We start from the raw sequence: 25,000 nt of genomic DNA, 5'->3' as shown, positions 1-25,000 counted from the left end.
GTTCATGTGGAGGTTCATGTGGAGGTTCATGTAGAGGTTCATGTGGAGGTTCATGTGGAGGTTCATGTGGAGGTTCATGTGGAGGTTCATGTGGAGGTTCATGTGGAGGTTCATGTGGAGGTTCATGTAGAGGTTCATACTATGATGTTGAATAGTAAAAGGTAGAGATGGGGAAAGGTGGAGAGAGAGAGAGGGAAAGGTGGAGAGAGGGAAAGGTGGAGAGAGGGAGAGGTGGAGAGAGGGAGAGGGAAAGGTGGAGAGAGGGAAAGGTGGAGAGAGGGAAAGGTGGAGAGAGGGAGAGGGAAAGGTGGAGAGAGGGAGAGGGAAAGGTGGAGAGAGGGAGAGGGAAAGGTGGAGAGAGGGAGAGGGAAAGGTGGAGAGAGGGAGAGGGAAAGGTGGAGAGAGGGAAAGGGAAAGGTGGAGAGAGGGAGAGGGAAAGGTGGAGAGAAGGAGAGAAATCAATTTTTACATCAGCAGTTGTCACAAGGTGCTTCATGTTGTTGTACCTCACTGGCGGACACTGGGTTAGTGACGTTGTAGTGGGACAGTGACTCTGAGACACTGGGTTAGTGACGTTGTAGTGGGACAGTGACTCTGAGACACTGGGTTAGTGACGTTGTAGTGGGACAGTGACTCTGAGACACTGGGTTAGTGACGTTGTAGTGGGACAGTGACTCTGAGACACTGGGTTAGTGACGTTGTAGTGGGACAGTGACTCTGAGACACTGGGTTAGTGACGTTGTAGTGGGACAGTGACTCTGAGACACTGGGTTAGTGACGTTGTAGTGGGACAGTGACTCTGAGACACTGGGTTAGTGACGTTGTAGTGGGACAGTGACTCTGAGACACTGGGTTAGTGACGTTGTAGTGGGACAGTGACTCTGAGACACTGGGTTAGTGACGTTGTAGTGGGACAGTGACTCTGAGACACTGGGTTAGTGACGTTGTAGTGGGACAGTGACTCTGAGACACTGGGTTAGTGACGTTGTAGTGGGACAGTGACTCTGAGACACTGGGTTAGTGACGTTGTAGTGGGACAGTGACTCTGAGACACTGGGTTAGTGACGTTGTAGTGGGACAGTGACTCTGAGACACTGGGTTAGTGACGTTGTAGTGGGACAGTGACTCTGAGACACTGGGTTAGTGACGTTGTAGTGGGACAGTGACTCTGAGACACTGGGTTAGTGACGTTGTAGTGGGACAGTGACTCTGAGACACTGGGTTAGTGACGTTGTAGTGGGACAGTGACTCTGAGACACTGGGTTAGTGACGTTGTAGTGGGACAGTGACTCTGAGACACTGGGTTAGTGACGTTGTAGTGGGACAGTGACTCTGAGACACTGGGTTAGTGACGTTGTAGTGGGACAGTGACTCTGAGACACTGGGTTAGTGACGTTGTAGTGGGACAGTGACTCTGAGACACTGGGTTAGTGACGTTGTAGTGGGACAGTGACTCTGAGACACTGGGTTAGTGACGTTGTAGTGGGACAGTGACTCTGAGACACTGGGTTAGTGACGTTGTAGTGGGACAGTGACTCTGAGACACTGGGTTAGTGACGTTGTAGTGGGACAGTGACTCTGAGACACTGGGTTAGTGACGTTGTAGTGGGACAGTGACTCTGAGACACTGGGTTAGTGACGTTGTAGTGGGACAGTGACTCTGAGACACTGGGTTAGTGACGTTGTAGTGGGACAGTGACTCTGAGACACTGGGTTAGTGACGTTGTAGTGGGACAGTGACTCTGAGACACTGGGTTAGTGACGTTGTAGTGGGACAGTGACTCTGAGACACTGGGTTAGTGACGTTGTAGTGGGACAGTGACTCTGAGACACTGGGTTAGTGACGTTGTAGTGGGACAGTGACTCTGAGACACTGGGTTAGTGACGTTGTAGTGAGACACAGCTGTGATGTAGTGTGGGGGGGGGGTCAGGGAGAGGTTAGAACAGTAATTGCACCCTATTCTGTATGGGGCCCGTCTCTTCTCCAGGGCCCTTAGGCCTGTATATGGACAGAGAGGGTTGTTTGGGAAGCATCCTCAGGTTTGGTTCTGCTCCACCGTGTTCTGTTCAGCTGTGTGGCTCTGTGTACCTGGCTGGCTGGCTGACTGACTGGCTGGCTGGCTGACTGGCTGGTTGACTGGCTGGCTGGCTGGCTGGCTGACTGGCTGACTGGCTGGCTGGCTGGCTGGCTGGCTGGCTGACTGGCTGGTTGACTGGCTGGCTGACTGGCTGGCTGGCTGGCTGGCTGGCTGGCTGGCTGGCTGCTGGCTGGCTGGCTGGCTGGCTTCTCTGATCTTAATCCATCTCATTGAGACTCTGGGCTCTTTGACTCTGAGTCTGTTTCATCCAGGACAAGATCGATGGAGGCTCTTTCTCACACACACACACACACACACACACACACACACACACACACACACACACACACACACACACACACACACACACACACACACACACACACAGAGGAGACTCTCTCAGACTCTCCAACTTCCCTCCATATTATTTCCACCATAATGTCCCATCATGCTTTAGGTTGTCCCAAATGGCTCCCTATCTGGTTCACTCCACAGGACACTCCAGTGTCTGTACCAATCCCTCCATATCTACCATCATGTAGACTGCTATAGGACACTCCAGTGTCTGTCTGTACCAATCCCTCCATATCTACCATCATGTAGACTGCTATAGGACACTCCAGTGTCTGTACCAATCCCTCCATATCTACCATCATGTAGACTGCTATAGGACACTCCAGTGTCTGTACCAATCCCTCCATATCTGCCATCATGTAGACTGCTATAGGACACTCCAGTGTCTGTACCAATCCCTCCATATCTACCATCATGTAGACTGCTATAGGACACTCCAGTGTCTGTACCAATCCCTCCATATTTACCATCATGTAGACTGCTATAGGACACTCCAGTGTCTGTACCAATCCCTCCATATCTACCATCATGTAGACTGCTATAGGACACTCCAGTGTCTGTACCAATCCCTCCATATTTACCATCATGTAGACTGCTATAGGACACTCCAGTGTCTGTACCAATCCCTCCATATCTACCATCATGTAGACTGATATAGGACACTCCAGTGTCTGTACCAATCCCTCCATATTTACCATCATGTAGACTGCTATAGGACACTCCAGTGTCTGTCTGTACCAATCCCTCCATATCTACCATCATGTAGACTGCTATAGGACACTCCAGTGTCTGTACCAATCCCTCCATATTTACCATCATGTAGACTGCTATAGGACACTCCAGTGTCTGTAACAATCCCTCCATATTTACCATCATGTAGACTGCTATAGGACACTCCAGTGTCTGTACCAATCCCTCCATATTTACCATCATGTAGACTGATATAGGACACTCCAGTGTCTGTACCAATCCCTCCATATCTACCATCATGTAGACTGCTATAGGACACTCCAGTGTCTGTACCAATCCCTCCATATCTACCATCATGTATCTTTACCCGGAAATGTTATTTGGAGGGGAATCAAAAGGCACCCTATTCCCTATATAGTGCACTACTTTAGACCAGAGCCCTATGGGACCCTATTCCCTATATAGTGCACTACTTTAGACCAGAGCCCTATGGGACCCTATCCCTATATATAGTGTACTACTTTAGACCAGAGCCCTATGGGACCCTATTCCCTATATAGTGCACTACTTTAGACCAGAGCCCTATGGGACCCTATCCCTATATATAGTGTACTACTTTAGTCCAGAGCCCTATGTCACCCTATTCCCTATATAGTGCACTACTTTAGTCCAGCGCCCTATGTCACCCTATTCCCTATATAGTCCACTACTTTAGACCAGAGCCCCATGGCACGCGGTTCCCTATACAGTGCACTACCCTCTCTATATCTACAGCTCTCCCTATATCCACATCTCTATCTATATCTACAGCTCTATCTATATCTACAGCTCTCCCTATATCCACATCTCTATCTATATCCACAGCTCTATATCTACAGCTCTATCTATATCTACAGCTCTCTCTATATCTACAGCTATATCTATATCTACAGCTCTATATCTACAGCTCTATGTCTACAGCTCTATTTATATCTACAGCTCTATCTGTATCTACAGCTCTATCTATATCTACAGCTCTATCTATATCTACAGCTCTATCTATATCTACAGCTCTCCCTATATCCACATCTCTATCTATATCCACAGCTCTATCTATATCTACAGCTCTCCCTATATCCACATCTCTATCTATATCCACAGCTCTATATCTACAGCTCTATCTATATCTACAGCTCTCTCTATATCTACAGCTCTCTCTATATCTACAGCTCTATATCTACAGCTCTATTTATATCTACAGCTCTATTTATATCTACAGCTCTATCTGTATCTACAGCTCTATCTATATCTACAGCTCTATCTGTATCTACAGCTCTATCTATATCTACAGCTCTATCTATATCTACAGCTCTCTCTATATCTACAGCTCTCTCTATATCTACAGCTATATTTATATCTACAGCTCTATCTATATCCACAGCTCTATCTATATCTACAGCTATATTTATATCTACAGCTCTATCTATATCCACAGCTCTATCTATATCCACAGCTCTATATCTACAGCTCTGTCTACAGCTCTATCTATATCTACAGCTATATATATATCCACAGCTCTATATCTACAGCTCTATATCTACAGCTCTATATCTACAGCTCCATCTATATCCACAGCTCTATGTCTACAGCTCTATCTATATCAACAGCTATATCTATATCTACAGCTATATCTATATCCACAGCTCTATGTCTACAGCTCTATGTCTACAACTCTATCTATATATGCAGCTAGATCTATATCCACAGCTATATGTGTATCTACAGCTCTATCTTGGTCACAGTATCTATATCCACAGCTCTATCTTGGTCACAGTATCTATATTCACAGCTCTATCTTGGTCACATTATCTATATCCACAGCTCTTTCTTGGTCACAATATCTATATCCACAGCTCTATCTAGGTCACAGTATCTATATTCACAGCTCTTTCTTGGTCACAGTATCTATATTCACAGCATCTATATCAACCGCTCTATCTAGGTCACAGTATCTATATTCACAGCTCTTTCTTGGTCACAGTATCTATATTCACAGCTCTTTCTTGGTCACAGTATCTATATTCACAGCTCTATCTTGGTCACAGTATCTATATCCACAGCTCTTTCTTGGTCACAATATCTATATCCACAGCTCTATCTAGGTCACAGTATCTATATTCACAGCTCTTTCTTGGTCACAGTATCTATATTCACAGTATCTATATCAACCGCTCTATCTAGGTCACAGAATCTATATTCACAGCTCTTTCTTGGTCACAGTATCTATATTCACAGCTCTTTCTTGGTCACAGTATCTATATTCACAGCTCTATCTTGGTCACAGTATCTATATCCACAGCTCTTTCTTGGTCACAATATCTATATCCACAGCTCTATCTAGGTCACAGTATCTATATTCACAGCTCTTTCTTGGTCACAGTATCTATATTCACAGCTCTATCTTGGTCACAGTATCTATATCAACCACTCTATCTAGGTCACAGTATCTATATTCACAGCTCTATCTTGGTCACAGTATCTATATCCACAGCTCTATCTTGGTCACAGTATCTATATCCACAGCTCTATCTTGGTCACAGTATCTATATCCACAGCTCTTTCTTGGTCACAGTATCTATATCCACAGCTCTATCTTGGTCACAGTATCTATATTCACAGCTCTATCTTGGTCACAGTATCTATATTCACAGCTCTTTCTTGGTCACAATATCTATATTCACAGCTCTATCTTGGTCACAGTATCTATATCCACAGCTCTTTCTTGGTCACAGTATCTATATCCACAGCTCTATCTTGGTCACAGTATCTATATTCACAGCTCTATCTTGGTCACAGTATCTATATCCACAGCTCTATCTTGGTCACAGTATATAGGCCACATTGTAAGCAAGTTGTGTATTTTAGTACAAAAAAAAATGGGAGAGAAAAAACATGCTTAGAAACATAAAAAAAAAAAAAAGTTTAATAAATACAAATTAATAAAAATGATGATTCATGATATTATATGGCCCCATAATTGTTTAATGCGTTAGTATTTATTACCTGTGGCTACACACTAACTGTTCTTACTGTAAACTAGAACGTCACAGCTGGAGACAGTCGTTAATAAAATGAATTAACGTCTGGTATTATTATTAGATGTGATATCTTTAGACGTGTTGTGGGCCAGTCTGTTTTCATGGTGTTAAATGGCTCTTCAGCTTCCCAGGCTGAACCTCAGGGCGCAGGGATCACGTTGTGTTTGTCTCCCGCGCTGCAATGAGGCGCTGCACACACAAGCACTAATTACAATAACAGAGGAGATCAGCTGGTTGCTCTGATCTGTACCCAGTCACCATATATAGACCCTAATCTGTCTTTATCCTTTCTCACTCTCTTTCTCTCTCTCTCTCTCTCTCTCTCTCTCTCTCTCTCTCTCTCTCTCTCTCTCTCTCTCTCTCTCCCCTCTTTCTCTCTCCTCTCTCTCCTCTTTCTCTCTCCTCTTTCTCTCTCCTCTTTCTCTCTCCTCTCTTTCTCTCTCTCTCTCTCTCTCTCTCTCTCTCCCTATCTCTCTCTCCCTCTTTCTCTCTCCTCTCTCTCCTCTTTCTCTCTCCTCTCTCCTCTCTTTCTCTCTCCTCTCTCTCCCTCTTTCTCTCTCTTTCTCTCGCTCTTCTCTCTCTCCCTCTTTCTCTCTCCTCTCTCTCCTCTCTTTCTCTCTCCTCTCTCCCTCTTTCTCTCTCCTCTCCTCTCTTTCTCTCTCCTCTTTCTCTCTCTTTCTCTCGCTCTTCTCTCTCTCCCTCTTTCTCTCTCCTCTCTCTCCCTCTTTCTCTCTCCTCTCTCTCTCCTCTTTCTCTCTCCTCTCTTTCCTTCTCTCTCTCCTCTCCCACACAGCTCATCTCTCTCTCTCATCAGTCCAATACTGTGGAGACCAGGCCACATGTCATTCACCGCAATATTTTCCAATTTACTCTAATAGGGTTAGAGCAGTAATCCAACTCCTTTTTACTGTGTTTTCCACCTCTCTCTCCTCTACCTTACTGACTCTCCTCTCTCTCTCTCTCTCTCTCTCTCTCTCTCTCCTCTACCTTACTGACTCTCCTCTCTCTCTCTCTCTCTCTCTCTCTCTCTCTCCTCTACCTTACTGACTCTCCTCTCTCTCTCTCTCTCTCTCGCTCTCCTCTACCTTACTGACTCTCCTCTCTCTCACTCTATCCATCTCTCTATTTATCTCGCCTTATCCATCTCTCTATTTCTCTCTCTCTATCCATCTCTCTGTCTCTCCCTCTCTCTCTCTGTCTGTCTCTCTCTCTCCCTCTCTCTGTCTGTCTCTCTCTCTCTCTCTCTCCCTCTCCAATTAACTTGCCGGCCCTGATCCCAAATCAGATCATTGCTGCCAAAATCCATGTCTATTGCCTAGCAACGAAGAGTTCCTGCTATAGCTGTTGCGTAAATTGAATTGGAAGACTCGAAAGGATTGGGCTGAAATACTTAAAAAAAAAATAAAGTCCTGAAACTAATTGATTGAAATACGAAGTGGAAAGTTGTCACCTTATATAATATTTTACTGAAACATAATCATTTCAAACCTAGCTTACATTTATATCTTATTACAAATATCTCAGTGTGGAAATACTTTGGAACAATTTTTCCAAAAAGTAAGTCACTCTGAACTGATTTGATTTATTTTACACTCTTGTCCCCTATGAAAACCTGGGGGGTCAAATAAAATCACCTGGGGGGTCAAAATCACCCACGATAATTAAAGATAATTTGGTGCCATTTGGGACGTATCCAATGTGTTCTGTACTCTATGACTTTGTGCCTGGTGCACCTGCTTATTATGGCTGAATTGGGGGGTCTAGGGGTATTGACTGTGGGGGTCTAGGGGTATTGACTCTGGGGGGTCTAGGGGTATTGACTGTGGGGGTCTAGGGGTATTGACTCTGGGGGTCTAGGGGTATTGACTGTGGGGGTCTAGGGGTATTGACTGTGGGGGTCTAGGGGTATTGACTCTGGGGGGTCTAGGGGTATTGACTCTGGGGGTCTAGGGGTATTGACTGTGGGGGTCTAGGGGTATTGACTGTGGGGGTCTAGGGGTATTGACTCTGGGGGGTCTAGGGGTATTGACTGTGGGGGTCTAGGGGTATTGACTCTGGGGGTCTAGGGGTATTGATTGTGGGGGGTCTAGGGGTATTGACTCTGGGGGTCTAGGGGTATTGATTGTGGGGGGTCTAGGGGTATTGACTGTGGGGGTATTGACTGGGGGTGTCTAGGGGTATTGACTCTGGGGGGTCTAGGGGTATTGACTGTGGGGGTCTAGGGGTATTGACTGTGGGGGTCTAGGGGTATTGACTGTGGGGGTCTAGGGGTATTGACTGTGGGGGTCTAGGGCTATTGACTGTGGGGGTCTAGGGGTATTGACTGTGGGGGGTCTAGGGGTATTGACTCTGGGGGTCTAGGGGTATTGACTGTGGGGGTCTAGGGGTATTGACTGTGGGGGTCTAGGGGTATTGACTCTGGGGGGTCTAGGGGTATTGACTGTGGGGGTCTAGGGGTATTGACTGTGGGGGTCTAGGGGTATTGACTCTGGGGGGTCTAGGGGTATTGACTGTGGGGGTCTAGGGGTATTGACTGTGGGGGGTCTAGGGGTATTGACTCTGGGGGGTCTAGGGGTATTGACTGTGGGGGTCTAGGGGTATTGACTGTGGGGGTCTAGGGGTATTGACTCTGGGGGGTCTAGGGGTATTGACTGTGGGGGTCTAGGGGTATTGACTGTGGGGGGTCTAGGGGTATTGACTCTGGGGGGTCTAGGGGTATTGACTCTGGGGGGTCTAGGGGTATTGACTGTGGGGGTCTAGGGGTATTGACTGTATTCTTCTCCTCTAATCCTCTTTATTTATGTTCCTTCTCTGTTTTTCTCCTCTCCTACATCTTTCTCCCTGCTCTTTCATTCCTCTTCGTCTTGACTTCTACCCCTCTATATTCCTCCCTTTCTTCCCCCTACCCTCCGTCTGTCTCTCTCTCTTTTTCTCCTTCTGCACTCTTTCTCCCCCTCTCCTCTTCTCCACTCTTTCTCCCCCTCTCCTCTTCTCCACTCTTTCTCCCCCTCTCCTCTTCTCCAGATGAGCAGTGTGAAGCGACTGCGGCCCCGTCTCAACTCCATCCTGTTTAAGCTGCAGTTTGATGAACAGGTCAACAACCTCCGTCCAGACATCATGGCTGTTAACGCAGCCTGTGAAGAGGTCAGTGGTCCATACACTCTCTCTCTCTCTCTCTCTGTCTTTCTCTCTCTCTCCCTCTCTCTCTGTCTCTCTCCCTCTCTCCCTCTCTCTCTGTCTCTCTCCCTCTCTCCCTCTCTCCGTCTCTCTCTGTCTTTCTCTGTCTCTCTCTCTCTGTCTCTCTGTCTTGCTCTCTCTGTCTTTCTCTTTCTTTCTCTCTCTCTCTCTCTCTCTCTCTCTCCCTGTCTCTCTCTCTCTCTCCTTCTCTTTCTCTCATACATATATATATATTTTACGTGGAGGACCATTGCTGATAATCCGTGTTAACAATAACATATAAATAATGCTTTGAAACTGAAGTTATTCTAAGTTGAGTGTTTGATTCCTTGTAGGACCACCCGTTGTAAAATATATGCATCTGACTGGAAGTGTTTTGGATAAAAGTGTCTGTTTAATACAGTGTCATATGTTGTTGTGGTTGTAGGTGAGGAAGAGCAAGGGTTTCAGCCGGCTGCTGGAGCTGGTTCTACTGCTGGGGAATTACATGAACGCAGGCTCCCGCAATGCACAGAGCTACGGCTTTGACCTCAGTTCCCTCTGCAAGGTGGGGGGACTGCCTGCACACACACACACACACACACACACACACACTGCTCCTCTCCTGGTGCCAGTTCTTCTCAGGTCTGCAGACAGATACCTGTTTTTCTATCTCTGAGTAACAATGGGGGAGTAAAGGGTTCTGAGCGGTGCTCAGAATGTTCCCAGGAATAAACAAACATGTGAATGTGACAGGTTAAAGTAATGTTCCCAGGAATAAACAAACACATGAATGTGACAGGTTAAAGTAATGTTCAAATAGGATGTAAGGCAAGAGGAACATGAAAGCAACATGTTAGAGAGAGAGTGTGTGTGTGGTTGTGTGGTTGTGTGTGTGGTTGTGTGTGTGTGTGTGTGTGTGTGTGTGTGTGGTTGGTTGTGTGGTTGTGTGTGTGTGTGTATAATGTTTGTGTTTAATCAGAGATGAAACTCACCAGTTAATATAAATAAGGCAGATAACAGTAGTCCAGGGGACGCAGGCTCTCTGAGAGTGTGGCACATGTCTGATACTGAACTTCTGAGGTTTCAACATCATCAACTAGTCTATATGAAAACCACTTCTGTAGTTCTTTAGGAGGAGCCAATAGGAAGGAGATAACAGGGGCCAAAATGGAGCCCTAGTCCCTAATTTAGTGCACTACTTTTGACCAGGGCCCATGTTCTAAAGTAGTCCGATGTGTAGGGAATAGCGTGCCATGTAGGACAATCATCCAGAGGTCCTTATGGGTCCTACTAATCACCCCCAACAACCCCATACAGTCAACCCCATACAGGTACCCCAAACAACCCCATACAGTTACCCCCAACAACCCCATACAGTCAACCCCATACAGTTACCTCCAACAACCCCATACAGTTACCCCCAACAACCCCAGACAGTTACCCCCAACAACCCCAGACAGTTACCCCCAACGACCCCAGACAGTTACCCCCAACGACCCCAGACAGTTACCCCCAACGACCCCAGACAGTTACCCCCAACGACCCCAGACAGTTACCCCTAACGACCCCAGACAGTTACCCCCAACGACCCCCAGACAGTTACCCCCAACGACCCCAGACAGTTACCCCCAACGACCCCAGACAGTTACCCCCAACGACCCCCAGACAGTTACCCCCCAACGACCCCAGACAGTTACCCCCAACGACCCCAGACAGTTACCCCCAACAACCCCAGACAGGTACCCCCAACGACCCCAGACAGTTACCCCCAACAACCCCAGACAGTTACCCCCAACGACCCCAGACAGTTACCCCCAACGACCCCAGACAGTTACCCCCAACAACCCCAGACAGGTACCCAAAAGTACCCCCCCCTTTAAAAAAAAAAAAGCCATGAGGTAGAAGGAATTGTCCGTCGACAGGATTGTGTCGAGGCACAGATCTGGGGAAGGGTACCGAAACATTTCTGCAGCATTGAAAGTCCCCAAGAACACTGTGGCCTCCATCATTCTTAAATGGAAGAAGTTTGGAACCACCAAGACTCTTCCTAGAGCTGGCCGCCCGGCCAAACTGACCAATCAGGGGAGAAGGGCCTTGGTCAGGGAGGTTACCAAGAACCTGATGGTCTCTCTGACAGAGCTCCAGAATTCCTCTGTGGAGATGGGAGAAGCTTCCAGAAGGACATCCAACCAGACAGAAGACACTGCTCAGTAAAAGGCACATGACAGCCCTCTTGGAGTTTGCCAAAAGGCACCTAAATGACTCTGACCATGAGAAACAAGATTCTCTGGTCTGATGAAACCAAGATTGAACTCTTTGGCCTGAATGCCAAGTGTCACGTCTGGAGGAAACCTGGCACCTTTCCCTACGGTGAATCATGGTGTTGGCAGCATCATGCTGTGGGGGACTGGGAGACAAGTCATGATGGAGGAAACCTGGCACCATCCCTACGGTGAAGCATGGTGGTGGAAGCATCCTGTTGTGGGGGACTGGGAGACTAGTCATGATGGAGGAAACCTGGCACCATCCCTACGGTGAAGCATGGTGGTGGCAGCATCCTGTTGTGGGGGACTGGGAGACTGGTCATGATGGAGGAAACCTGGCACCATCCCTACAGTGAAGCATGGTGGTGGCAGCATCCTGTTGTGGGGGACTGGGAATCTAGTCATGATGGAGGCAAATATGAACAGAGCAAAGTACAGAGAGATGCTTGATGAAAACCTGCTCCAGAGCGCTCAGGACATCAGACTGGGGTGAAGGTTCACCTTCCAACAGGACAATGACCCTAAACACACAGCCAAGACAATGCAGGAGTGGCTTCGGGACAAGTCTCTGAATGAGGCCCAGCCAGAGCCCAGACTTGAACCCGATCAAACATCTCTGTAAATGTGATTATTTACAGGGTTTTTTTATTATACATTTGTAAAAATTCTAAAAACCCGTTTTACTTTCTCATTATGGGGTATTGTGTGTAGATTGATGAGGGGGAAAAACGATGTGGAGAGGGAGTGTTTTTACCAAGCATAACCTCTGGATGTGTGTGTAACCTGACTGGGTGTAACGGTGTGTAACCTGGCTGGGTGTAACGGTGTGTAACCTGGCTGGGTGTAACGGTGTGTAACCTGACTGGGTGTAACGGTGTGTAACCTGGCTGGGTGTAACGGTGTGTAACCTGACTGGGTGTAACGGTGTGTAACCTGGCTGGGTGTAACGGTGTGTAACCTGACTGGGTGTAACGGTGTGTAACCTGACTGGGTGTAACGGTGTGTAACCTGGCTGGGTGTGACCTGACTGGGTGTAACGGTGTGTAACCTGGCTGGGTGTAACGGTGTGTAACCTGACTGGGTGTAACGGTGTGTAACCTGGCTGGGTGTAACGGTGTGTAACCTGGCTGGGTGTAATGGTGTGTGACCTGGCTGGGTGTAACGGTGTGTAACCTGGCTGGGTGTAACGGTGTGTAACCTGACTGGGTGTAACGGTGTGTAACCTGGCTGGGTGTAACGCTGTGTAACCTGGCTGGGTGTAACGGTGTGTAACCTGGCTGGGTGTAACGGTGTGTAACCTGGCTGGGTGTAACGGTGTGTAACCTGGCTGGGTGTAACGGTGTGTAACCTGGCTGGGTGTGACCTGGCTGGGTGTAACGGTGTGTAACCTGGCTGGGTGTAACGGTGTGTAACCTGGCTGGGTGTAACGGTGTGTAACCTGGCTGGGTGTAACGGTGTGTAACCTCGCTGGGTGTAACGGTGTGTAACCTGGCTGGGTGTAACGGTGTGTAACCTGGCTGGGTGTAACGGTGTGTAACCTGGCTGGGTGTAACGGTGTGTAACCTGACTGGGTGTAACGGTGTGTAACCTGGCTGGGTGTAACGGTGTGTAACCTGGCTGGGTGTAACGGTGTGTAACCTGGCTGGGTGTAACGGTGTGTAACCTGGCTGGGTGTAACGGTGTGTAACCTGGCTGGGTGTAACGGTGTGTAACCTGGCTGGGTGTAACGGTGTGTAACCTGACTGGGTGTAACGGTGTGTAACCTGGCTGGGTGTAACGGTGTGTAACCTGACTGGGTGTAACGGTGTGTAACCTGGCTGGGTGTGACCTGACTGGGTGTAACGGTGTGTAACCTGGCTGGGTGTAACGGTGTGTAACCTGACTGGGTGTAACGGTGTGTAACCTGGCTGGGTGTAACGGTGTGTAACCTGGCTGGGTGTAATGGTGTGTGACCTGGCTGGGTGTAACGGTGTGTAACCTGGCTGGGTGTAACGGTGTGTAACCTGACTGGGTGTAACGGTGTGTAACCTGGCTGGGTGTAACGGTGTGTAACCTGGCTGGGTGTAACGGTGTGTAACCTGGCTGGGTGTAACGGTGTGTAACCTGGCTGGGTGTAACGGTGTGTAACCTGGCTGGGTGTAACGGTGTGTAACCTGGCTGGGTGTGACCTGGCTGGGTGTAACGGTGTGTAACCTGGCTGGGTGTAACGGTGTGTAACCTGGCTGGGTGTAACGGTGTGTAACCTCGCTGGGTGTAACGGTGTGTAACCTGGCTGGGTGTAACGGTGTGTAACCTGGCTGGGTGTAACGGTGTGTAACCTGGCTGGGTGTAACGGTGTGTAACCTGGCTGGGTGTAACGGTGTGTAACCTGGCTGGGTGTAACGGTGTGTAACCTGGCTGGGTGTAACGGTGTGTAACCTGGCTGGGTGTAACGGTGTGTAACCTGGCTGGGTGTAACGGTGTGTAACCTGGCTGGGTGTAACGGTGTGTAACCTGGCTGGGTGTAACGGTGTGTAACCTGGCTGGGTGTAACGGTGTGTAACCTGGCTGGGTGTGACCTGGCTGGGTGTAACGGTGTGTAACCTGGCTGGGTGTAACGGTGTGTAACCTGGCTGGGTGTAACGGTGTGTAACCTGACTGGGTGTAACGGTGTGTAACCTGGCTGGGTGTAACGGTGTGTAACCTGGCTGGGTGTAACGGTGTGTAACCTGGCTGGGTGTAACGGTGTGTAACCTGGCTGGGTGTAACGGTGTGTAACCTGGCTGGGTGTAACGCTGTGTAACCTGGCTGGGTGTAACGGTGTGTAACCTGGCTGGGTGTAACGGTGTGTAACCTGACTGGGTGAACTCTTTTTGTGATTCCAGCTGAAGGACACGAAGTCAGCTGACCAGAAGTCAACGTTGCTCCACTTCCTGGCTGCAGTGTGTGAGGAGGAGTTCCCAGAGGTCACCAAGTTCTCAGACGACCTGCAGCACGTAGACAGAGCCAGCCGAGGTAGGAGACAGAAACACACTGATGACCTGCAGCATTAGACAGAGCCAGCCGAGGTAGGAGACAGAAACACACTGATGACCTGCAGCATTAGACAGAGCCAGCCGAGGTAGGAGACAGAAACACACTGATGACCTGCAGCATTAGACAGAGCCAGCCGAGGTAGGAGACAGAAACACACTGATGACCTGCAGCATTAGACAGAGCCAGCCGAGGTAGGAGACAGAAACACACTGATGACCTGCAGCATTAGACAGAGCCAGCCGAGGTAGGAGACAGAAACACACTGATGACCTGCAGCATTAGACAGAGCCAGCCGAGGTAGGAGACAGAAACACACTGATGACCTGCAGCATTAGACAGAGCCAGCCGAGGTAGGAGACAGAAACACACTGATGACCTGCAGCATTAGACAGAGCCAGCCGAGGTAGGAGACAGAAACACACTGATGACCTGCAGCATTAGACAGAGCCAGCCGAGGTAGGAGACAGAAACACACTGATGACCTGCGGCATTAGACAGAGCCAGCCGAGGTAGGAGACAGAAACACACTGATGACCTGCAGCATTAGACAGAGCCAGCCGAGGTAGGAGACAGAAACACACTGATGACCTGCAGCATTAGACAGAGATCGACACCTACATTTAAATGTTTCTGCCATGTCCGCAATGGGTCCGGATTCCCTTTTCCTGCACTGTATTCAAATTCCAGTATGCATTCTACAACCGGCAATAGGAACAATATGATAACATAACAACTGATGGCAGTAGCTAACCTCTTTAGCTAACTAGCCAGCTAACCTCTGTAGCTAACTAGCCAGCTAACCTATGTAGCGAACTAGCCAGCTAACCTATGTAGCTAACTAGCCAGCTAACGTCTGTAGCTAACTAGCCAGCTAACCTCTGTAGCTAACTAGCCAGCTAACCTATGTAGCCAGCTAACCTATGTAGCTAACTAGCCAGCTAACCTCTGTGGCTAGCCAGAAAGCTAGCAAGCAACACAAAAGGGATTCCATAAATCTAGCCAATCCCAAAAATATAAATCTAAATATTAGCTAGCTGACTAGCATTTATGAGTCCAGCAAACACCTTCCTCACACGCTAGGAAAGTATCTCCTCCAACGTTACGATGAAAAGGTGCCTTTCAGTCACAAAACCCGTTTTCTGGAGACTTGTGGGAGGAGTGCTGATGATGTCGCCCCTCTGTATTTGCTTTCTGTGGCCTGATTGTGTCCAGACTGAGGAGAAATCCACACACAACACATCTCCTGACCGCCTTCTGAAGTGGTCAAACAGATATGAACACAATCACACCACAAAGAGACTGTTGTGCGTTCACACCCGTCTTTTCAATGTGACCTTCGTGTTCTGAAAGCAGAAGTCACATTTAAGTGTCAAGTGTGGACACGACCCCAGAAGCATCTCATCTTTTCATATGTCCTCTCATGTATCCACTCACAGTACACATCATTATATATATATATATATATATATATATATATATATATATATATATATATATATATATATATATATATACACACACACACACACACACACACACACACACACACACACACACACACACACACACTATATCCCCTCTTGTATTCAACCAACAACACACACACACACACACACACACACACACACACACACACACACACACACACTATATCCCCTCTTGTATTCAACACACAGTACATTACAGTAAACACTAGAGCTGCTGAGTGGATCTTATCATCTTATCAGATGTAAAAGCCATTTCCCACCAGACCCAGAGGCACTCTGTTCCCCACCAGACCCAGAGGCACTCTGTTCCCCACCAGACCCAGAGGCACTCTGTTCCCCACCAGACCCAGAGACACTCTGTTCCCCACCAGACCCAGAGACACTCTGTTCCCCACCAGACCCAGAGGCACTCTGTTCCCCACCAGACCCAGAGGCACTCTGTTCCCCACCAGACCCAGAGGCACTCTGTTCCCCACCAGACCCAGAGACACTCTGTTCCCCACCAGACCCAGATACACTCTGTTCCCCACCAGACCCAGAGGCACTCTGTTCCCCACCAGACCCAGAGGCACTCTGTTCCCCACCAGACCCACCAGACCCAGAGGCACTCTGTTCCCCACCATACCCAGAGACACTCTGTTCCCCACCAGACCCAGAGACACTCTGTTCCCCACCAGACCCAGAGGCACTCTGTTCCCCACCAGACCCAGAGGCACTCTGTTCCCCACCAGACCCAGAGGCACTCTGTTCCCCACCAGACCCAGAGGCACTCTGTTCCCCACCAGACCCAGAGGCACTCTGTTCCCCACCAGACCCAGAGACACTCTGTTCCCCACCAGACCCAGAGACACTCTGTTCCCCACCAGACCCAGAGACACTCTGTTCCCCACCAGACCCAGATGCACTCTGTTCCCCACCAGACCCAGAGGCACTCTGTTCCCCACCAGACCCACCAGACCCAGAGACACTCTGTTCCCCACCAGACCCACCAGACCCAGAGGCACTCTGTTCCCCACCAGACCCAGAGGCACTCTGTTCCCCACCAGACCCAGAGGCACTCTGTTCCCCACCAGACCCACCAGACCCAGAGGCACTCTGTTCCCCACCATACCCAGAGACACTCTGTTCCCCACCAGACCCAGAGACACTCTGTTCCCCACCAGACCCAGAGGCACTCTGTTCCCCACCAGACCCAGAGGCACTCTGTTCCCCACCAGACCCAGAGGCACTCTGTTCCCCACCAGACCCAGAGGCACTCTGTTCCCCACCAGACCCAGAGGCACTCTGTTCCCCACCAGACCCAGAGGCACTCTGTTCCCCACCAGACCCAGAGGCACTCTGTTCCCCACCAGACCCAGAGACACTCTGTTCCCCACCAGACCCAGAGGCACTCTGTTCCCCACCAGACCCAGACGCACTCTGTTCCCCACCAGACCCACCAGACCCAGAGACACTCTGTTCCCCACCAGACCCACCAGACCCAGAGGCACTCTGTTCCCCACCAGACCCAGAGGCACTCTGTTCCCCACCAGACCCAGAGACACTCTGTTCCCCACCAGACCCCGAGACACTCTGTTCCCCACCAGACCCCGAGACACTCTGTTCCCCACCAGACCCAGAGACACTGTTCCCCACCAGACCCAGAGGCACTCTGTTCCCCACCAGACCCAGATGCACTCTGTTCCCCACCAGACGCAGATACACTCTGTTCCCCACCAGACCCAGAGGCACTCTGTTCCCCACCAGACCAACCAGACCCAGAGACACTCTGTTCCCCACCAGACCCAGATACACTCTGTTCCCCACCAGACCCAGAGGCACTCTGTTCCCCACCAGACCCACCAGACCCAGAGACACTCTGTTCCCCGCCAGACCCAGAGGCACTCTGTTCCCCGCCAGACCCAGAGGCACTCTGTTCCCCACCAGACCCACCAGACCCAGAGACACTCTGTTCCCCGCCAGACCCAGAGGCACTCTGTTCCCCACCAGACCCAGAGACACTCTGTTCCCAACCAGACCCAGAGACACTCTGTTCCCCACCAGACCCAGATACACTCTGTTCCCCACCAGACCCACCAGACCCAGAGACACTCTGTTCCCCACCAGACCCAGAGACACTCTGTTCCCCACCAGACCCAGATACACTCTGTTCCCCACCAGACCCAGATACACTCTGTTCCCCAGCAGACCCAGATACACTCTGTTCCCCACCAGACCCAGAGGCACTCTGTTCCCCACCAGACCCAGATACACTCTGTTCCCCACCAGACCCAGATACACTCTGTTCCCCACCAGACCCAGATACACTCTGTTCCCCACCAGACCCAGAGACACTGTTCCCCACCAGACCCAGAGGCACTCTTTTCCCCACCAGACCCAGAGGCACTCTGTTCCCCACCAGACCCAGAGGCACTCTGTTCCCCACCAGACCCAGATACACTCTGTTCCCCACCAGACCCAGAGGCACTCTGTTCCCCACCAGACCCAGATACACTCTGTTCCCCACCAGACCCAGAGGCACTCTGTTCCCCACCAGACCCAGAGGCACTATTCTCTGTCTCTCTCTCTCTCTCTCTCTCTCTCTCTCTCTCTCTCTCTCTCTCTCTCTCTCTCTCTCTCTCTCTCTCTCTCTCTCTGTCCCTTTCCCAGACTATTCTCTGGTTCTCTCTCTCTCTCTCTCTCTCTCTCTCTCTCTCTCTCTCTCTCTCTCTCTCTCTCAGACTATTCTCTGGTTCTCTCTCTCTCTCTCTCTCTCTCTCTCTCTCTCTCTCTCTCTCTCTCTCTCTCCCAGACTATTCTCTGGTTCTCTCTCTCTCTCTCTGTCCCTTTCCCAGACTATTCTCTGGTTCTCTCTCTCCCAGAATCCCCAGTTGTATTGTAGTATTCCTGCCGTATCTCCAGTTCTTCCAGGCGATATGACTGCTGGGCTGTGGCTCCATCTGATTGGAGGATTGGAGGCAGCATGGAGCCCAGTACTCTACTTCCATCACTGGCTATCTCTGTAAACACACAAAGACTTGCAAAAAACACTCTCTCTCAATTCTATTCAATTTAAGGGCTTTATTGTCATGGGAAACACATGTTAACATTGCCAAAGCAAGTGAAATAGATAATAAACAAAAGTGTAATAAACAATAAACATTACACTCACAGAAGTTCCAGAAGAATAAAGACATTTCAAATGTCATATTATGTATAAATACAGCGCTGTAATGATGTGCAAATGGTTAAAGTACACAAGGGAGAAAAAATATATATATATGGGTTGTATTTACAATGGTGTTTGTCTTCACTGGTTGACCTTTTCTTGTGGCAACAGGTCACACATCTTGCTGCTGTGATGGAACACTGTGGTATTTCACCCAGTCGATATGGGAGTTTATCAAAATTGGAATTGTTATGGAATTGTTTATTGATCTGTGTACTCTGAGGGAAATATGTATCTCTAATATGGTCATACATTTGGCAGGAGGTTAGGAAGTGCAGCTCAGTTTCCACCTCATTTTGTGGGCTGTGTGTCTTCTCTTAAGAGCCAGGTCTGCCTACGGCGGCCTTTCTCAATAGCAAGGCTATGGCTCACTGAGTCTGTACATAGTCAAAGCTTTCCTTAAATTTGGGTCAGTCACAGTGGTCAGGTATTCTGCCACTGTGTACTCTCTGTTTAGGGCCAAATAGCATTCTAGTTTGCTCTGTTTTTTTGTTAATTCTTTCCAATGTGTCAAGTAATTATCTTTTTGTTTTCTCATGATTTGGTTGGGTCTAATTGTGTTGCTGTTCTGGGGCTCTGTGGGGGTCTGTTTGTGTTTGTGAACAGAGTCCTTGAACCAGCTTGCTTAGGGGACTCTTCTCCAGGTTCATCTCTCTGTAGGTGATGGGTTTGTTATGGAAGGTTTGGGAATCGCTTCCTTTTAGGTGGCTGTAGAATTTAACGGCTCTTTTCTGGATTTTGATAATTAGTGGGTATCGGCCTAATTCTGCTTTGCAGGCATTATTTGGTGTTTTGCGTTGTACACAGATTAATTCTGCATGCAGAGTCTCAATTTGGTGTTTGTCCCATTTTGTGAATTCTTGGTTGGTGAGCGGACCCCAGACCTCACAACCATAAAGGGCAATGAGTTCTATAACTGATTGAAGTATTTTTTGCCAGATCCTAATTGGTATGCCGAATTTTATGTTCCTTTTGATGGCGTAGAAGGCCCTTCTTGCCTTGTCTCTCAGATCGTTCACAGCTTTTTGGAAGTTACCTGTGGCGCTGATGTTTAGGTCAAGGTATGTAGTATTTTGTTTGGACAATGGTGTCTAGATGGATTTTGTATTGGTGGTCCTGGCAACTGGACCTTTTTTGTAACACCATTATTTTGGTCTTACTGAGATGTGCTGTCAGGGCCCAGGTCTGACTGAATCTGTGCAGAAGATCTAGGTGCTGCTGTAGGCCCTCCTTGGTTGGTGACAGAAGCACCAGATCATCAGCAAACAGTAGACATTTGACTTCAAATTCTAGTAGGGTGAGGGCCGGGTGCTGCAGACTGTTCCAGTGCCCTCGTCAATTCGTTGATATATATGTTGAAGAGAGTGGGGCTTAAGCTGCATCCCTGTCTCACCCCACGGCCCTGTGGGAAGAAATGTGTGCGTTTTTTGCCAATTTTATCCACACACTTGTTGTTTGTCTACGTGGATTTTATAATGTCTTAAGTTTTTCCCCCCCAACACCACTTTCCATCAATTTCTATAGTAGGCCCCCGTGCCAAATTGAGTCAAAAGCTTTTTTGAAATCAACAAAGCATGAGACGACTTTGCCTTTGTTTTGGTTTGCTTGTTTGTTAATTAGGGTGTGCAGGGTGAATACGTGGTCTGTCGTACGGCAATTTGGTAAAAAGCCAATATGATATTTGCTCAGTACATTGTTTTCACTGAGGAAATGTACGAGTCTGCTGTTAATGATAATGCAGAGGATTTACCCAAGGTTGCTGTTGACACATATCCCACGGTAGTTAATGGGGACAAATTTGTCTCCACTGTTGTGGATTGGGGTGATCAGTCCTTGGTTCCAAATATTGGGGAATTTGCCAGAGCTGAGGATGATGTTAAAGAGTTTAAGTCCTAAAGGCTTCTTAACAGCTTCTACCCCCAGAAGACTCCTGAACAGCTAATCAAAGGACTACCCAGACCCCTCTTTTACGCTGCTGCTACAGTCCTCTTTGTTTATTATCTATGCATAGTCACTCTACCTACATGTACATATTACCTTGACTAACCGGTGCCCCCGAACACTGACTCTGTACCGTAACACCCTGTATATAGCCTCCACATTGACTCTGTACCGTAACACCCTGTATATAGCCTCCACATTGACTCTGTACCGTAACACCCTGTATATAGCCTCCACATTGACTCTGTACCGGTACCCCCTGTATATAGCCTCCACATTGACTTTGTACCGTAACACCCTGTATATAGCCTCCACATTGACTCTGTACCGTAACACCCTGTATATAGCCTCCACATTGACTCTGTACCGTAACACTCTGTATATAGCCTCCACATTAACTCTGTACCGTAACCCCCTGTATATAGCCTCCACATTAACTCTGTACCGTAACCCCCTGTATATAGCCTCCACATTAACTCTGTACCGTAACCCCCTGTATATAGCCTCCACATTAACTCTGTACCGTAACCCCCTGTATATAGCCTCCGCATTATTTTACTGCTGCTCTTTAATTATTTGTAACTGTTATTTTCAATTTATTTTACTTGTCAATTTTGTTCTTAATGCGTTTTTCTTCTTAACGTCTTAAAACATTGTTGGTAAAGGGCTTGCAAGTAAGCATTTCACTTTAAGGTCTACACCTGTTGTATTTGGCGCATGTGACTAATATGATTTGATTTGATTTGAGTTGTAATTTGTGGTCTGTATATTGGATAATTTCATTGAGGATAACATCAACATCACAGGCCTTTTTGGGTTGGAGGGTTTGTATTTTGTCCTGTAGTTCATTCAATGTAATTGGAGAATCCAGTGGTTTCTGATAGTCTTTAATAGTTGATTCTAAGATTTGAATTTGATCATGTTTTTGCTGGTTGTTATTGGGCCAAAAAGATTGGAGAAGTGGTTTAACCATATATCTCTGTTTTGGATAGATATCTCTTCCTGTTGTTGTTTGTTTAGTGTTTTCCAATTTTTGCAGAAGTGGTTAGTCTTATCTTCCTCTCTCTCTCTATCTTCCTCTCTCTCCCTACTCACTCACAGGGATATTGGTATATTTATCTCTAGTCTGGGCAGAGAGGAGTGAGACAGAAAGAGAGAGAGAGAGAGCGAGACCAGAAGGGAAAGAGATAAACGTGGAGAGAAATCCCTGAGACTCAGTGTTTACCATAAGTGTAGTGATTTGATTTCTAAACATCTGTGGAGAATTTCATGTAGAAGCCAGTGATGCTCTCCTCTATTCTCCCTCTTCCTGTCTCTCCCTCTCCTCTATTCTCCCTTTTCCTCTCTCCCTCACTCCTCTATTCTCCCTCTTCCTGTCTCTCCCTCTCCTCTATTCTCCCTCTTCCTGTATCTCCCTCTCTCCTCTTGTATATCATCCTGTCTCTCTCTCTCTCCTCTATTTTCCCTCTTCCTGTCTCTCCCTCTCTCCTCTTCTCTCTCTTCCTGTCTCTCTCTCCCTCTCTCCTCTATTCTCCCTCTTCCTGTCTCTCTCTCTCTCCTCTATTTTCCCTCTTCCTGTCTCTCCCTCTCTCCTCTTCTCTCTCTTCCTGTCTCTCCCTCTCTCTCCCTCTCTCATCTATTCTCCCTCTTCCTGTCTCTCCCTCCCTTCCTCTTCTCTCTCTTCCTGTCTCTCCCTCTCTCCCTCTTCTCCCTCTTCCTGTCTCCCTCTCTCCTCTTCTCCCTCACACCTTTCTCTCCGTCACTTCTGTCTCTTGTCTCCATCTCTTCCTCCAGTGCTTGTGAAAGTGTCAGTAAACATGTCTCTGTGTATCAGCGAAGGGACTGAGAAGCTTAGCTAATGTAGACTTTGCTTGCTTCCCAAATGGCACACCATTCCCTATATGGAGCACTACTTTTGGCCGGGGCTCTGGTCAAAAGTAGTGCACTAAAAACGGAATAGGGTGTCATTTGGGACATGACTCTACACTTTTTATGTCCTCTCTCTCCTTTATTCATGTATGAGTGTTAGAGTGTTAGAAATGGGACTTCAAAAAGGACTTGTAGCCATCTCAGCTGTTTCCTGCTTTGTGTTCACATGGTAATGAGTCATGTTCTAGATTAGTGTTTAGTGGCAGACAGGACATCTCTCACTCACTAAATCACTCCTCACTGGGCACTCAGAACCAGAACCAGATAGATTATAATACAACACTCCTCACTGGATACTCAGAACCAGAACCAGATAGATTATAATACAACACTCCTCACTGGAGACCCAGAACCAGAACCAGATAGATTATAATACAACACTCCTCACTGGAGACCCAGAACCAGAACCAGATAGATTATAATACAACACTCCTCACTGGAGACTCAGAACCAGAACCAGATAGATTATAATACAACACTCCTCACTGGAGACTCAGAACCAGAACCACATAGATTATAATACAACACTCCTCACTGGAGACTCAGAACCAGAACCAGATAGATTATAATACAACACTCCTCACTGGAGACTCAGAACCAGAACCAACACTCCTCACCTTGGTGTCTTCTGAGTACATAGTTTAATATTTCCTCTGTGTGTGTGTGTGTATGTGTGTGTGTGTGTGTGTGTGTGTGTGTGTGTGTGTGTGTGTGTGTGTGTGTGTAGTCTCAGCGGAGTCCCTGGAGAAGAACCTAGTTCAGATGGAGAGACAGCTGGTCCAACTAGAGAGAGACCTGGACACCTTCTCCTGTCCTGACGACACTGAAGATCTGTTCACTACCAAGATGTCCATATCCTTTACTTCTGACAGAATACACACACACACACCTCTCTGCCTCTGACTTCAACACCATGCCTCTGTCTAAACCCCCAGCTCTCTGACTTCAACACCATGCCTCTGTCTAAACCCCCAGCTCTCTGTCCCTGACTTCAACACCATGCCTCTGTCTAAACCCCCAGCTCTCTGACTTCAACACCATGCCTCTGTCTAAACCCCCAGCTCTCTGTCCCTGACTTCAACACCATGCCTCTGTCTAAACCCCCAGCTCTCTGACTTCAACACCATGCCTCTGTCTAAACCCCCAGCTCTCTGACTTCAACACCATGCCTCTGTCTAAACCCGCAGCTCTCTGCCTCTGACTTCAACACCATGCCTCTGTCTAAACCCCCAGCTCTCTGCCTCTGACTTCAACACCATGCCCCTGTCTAAACCCCCAGCTCTCTGTCCCTGACTTTAACACCATGCCTCTGTCTAAACCCCCAGCTCTCTGACTTCAACACCATGCCTCTGTCTAAACCCCCAGCTCTCTGTCCCTGACTTTAACACCATGCCTCTGTCTAAACCCCCAGCTCTCTGACTTCAACACCATGCCTCTGTCTAAACCCCCAGCTCTCTGACTTCAACACCATGCCTCTGTCTAAACCCCCAGCTCTCTGACTTCAACACCATGCCTCTATCTAAACCCCCAGCTCTCTGACTTCAACACCATGCCTCTGTCTAAACCCCCATCTCCCTGACTTCAACACCATGCCTCTGTCTAAACCCCCAGCTCTCTGACTTCAACACCATGCCTCTGTCTAAACCCCCAGCTCTCTGACTTCAACACCATGCCTCTGTCTAAACCCCCAGCTCTCTGACTTCAACACCATGCCTCTGTCTAAACCCCCAGCTCTCTGTCCCTGACTTTAACACCATGCCTCTGTCTAAACCCCCAGCTCTCTGACTTCAACACCATG

The 25,000-nt window shown here is 48.3% G+C and overlaps 1 protein-coding gene across 1 annotated transcript in view; it reads left to right on the top strand.

Annotated features, from left to right (window-relative positions):
- LOC106574944 (protein diaphanous homolog 3) overlaps positions 1-25,000 on the top strand; it is a gene marked incomplete at its 3' end in the record, with an annotated part of 688,081 nt that overhangs the window by 434,770 nt on the left and 228,311 nt on the right. The window contains exons 23-26 of the mRNA XM_045698420.1: positions 9,224-9,343; positions 9,804-9,923; positions 14,487-14,616; positions 23,930-24,054. Coding sequence (XP_045554376.1) covers positions 9,224-9,343; positions 9,804-9,923; positions 14,487-14,616; positions 23,930-24,054 — 495 coding nt within the window. The remainder of the gene's footprint in view (positions 1-9,223; positions 9,344-9,803; positions 9,924-14,486; positions 14,617-23,929; positions 24,055-25,000) is intronic.

The sequence above is a fragment of the Salmo salar genome, chromosome ssa16 (genome assembly GCF_905237065.1).
Source record: "Salmo salar chromosome ssa16, Ssal_v3.1, whole genome shotgun sequence".
In the NCBI taxonomy this organism is placed as follows: Eukaryota; Metazoa; Chordata; class Actinopteri; order Salmoniformes; family Salmonidae; genus Salmo; species Salmo salar.
This window is presented reverse-complemented; position numbering and strand designations above follow the sequence as displayed.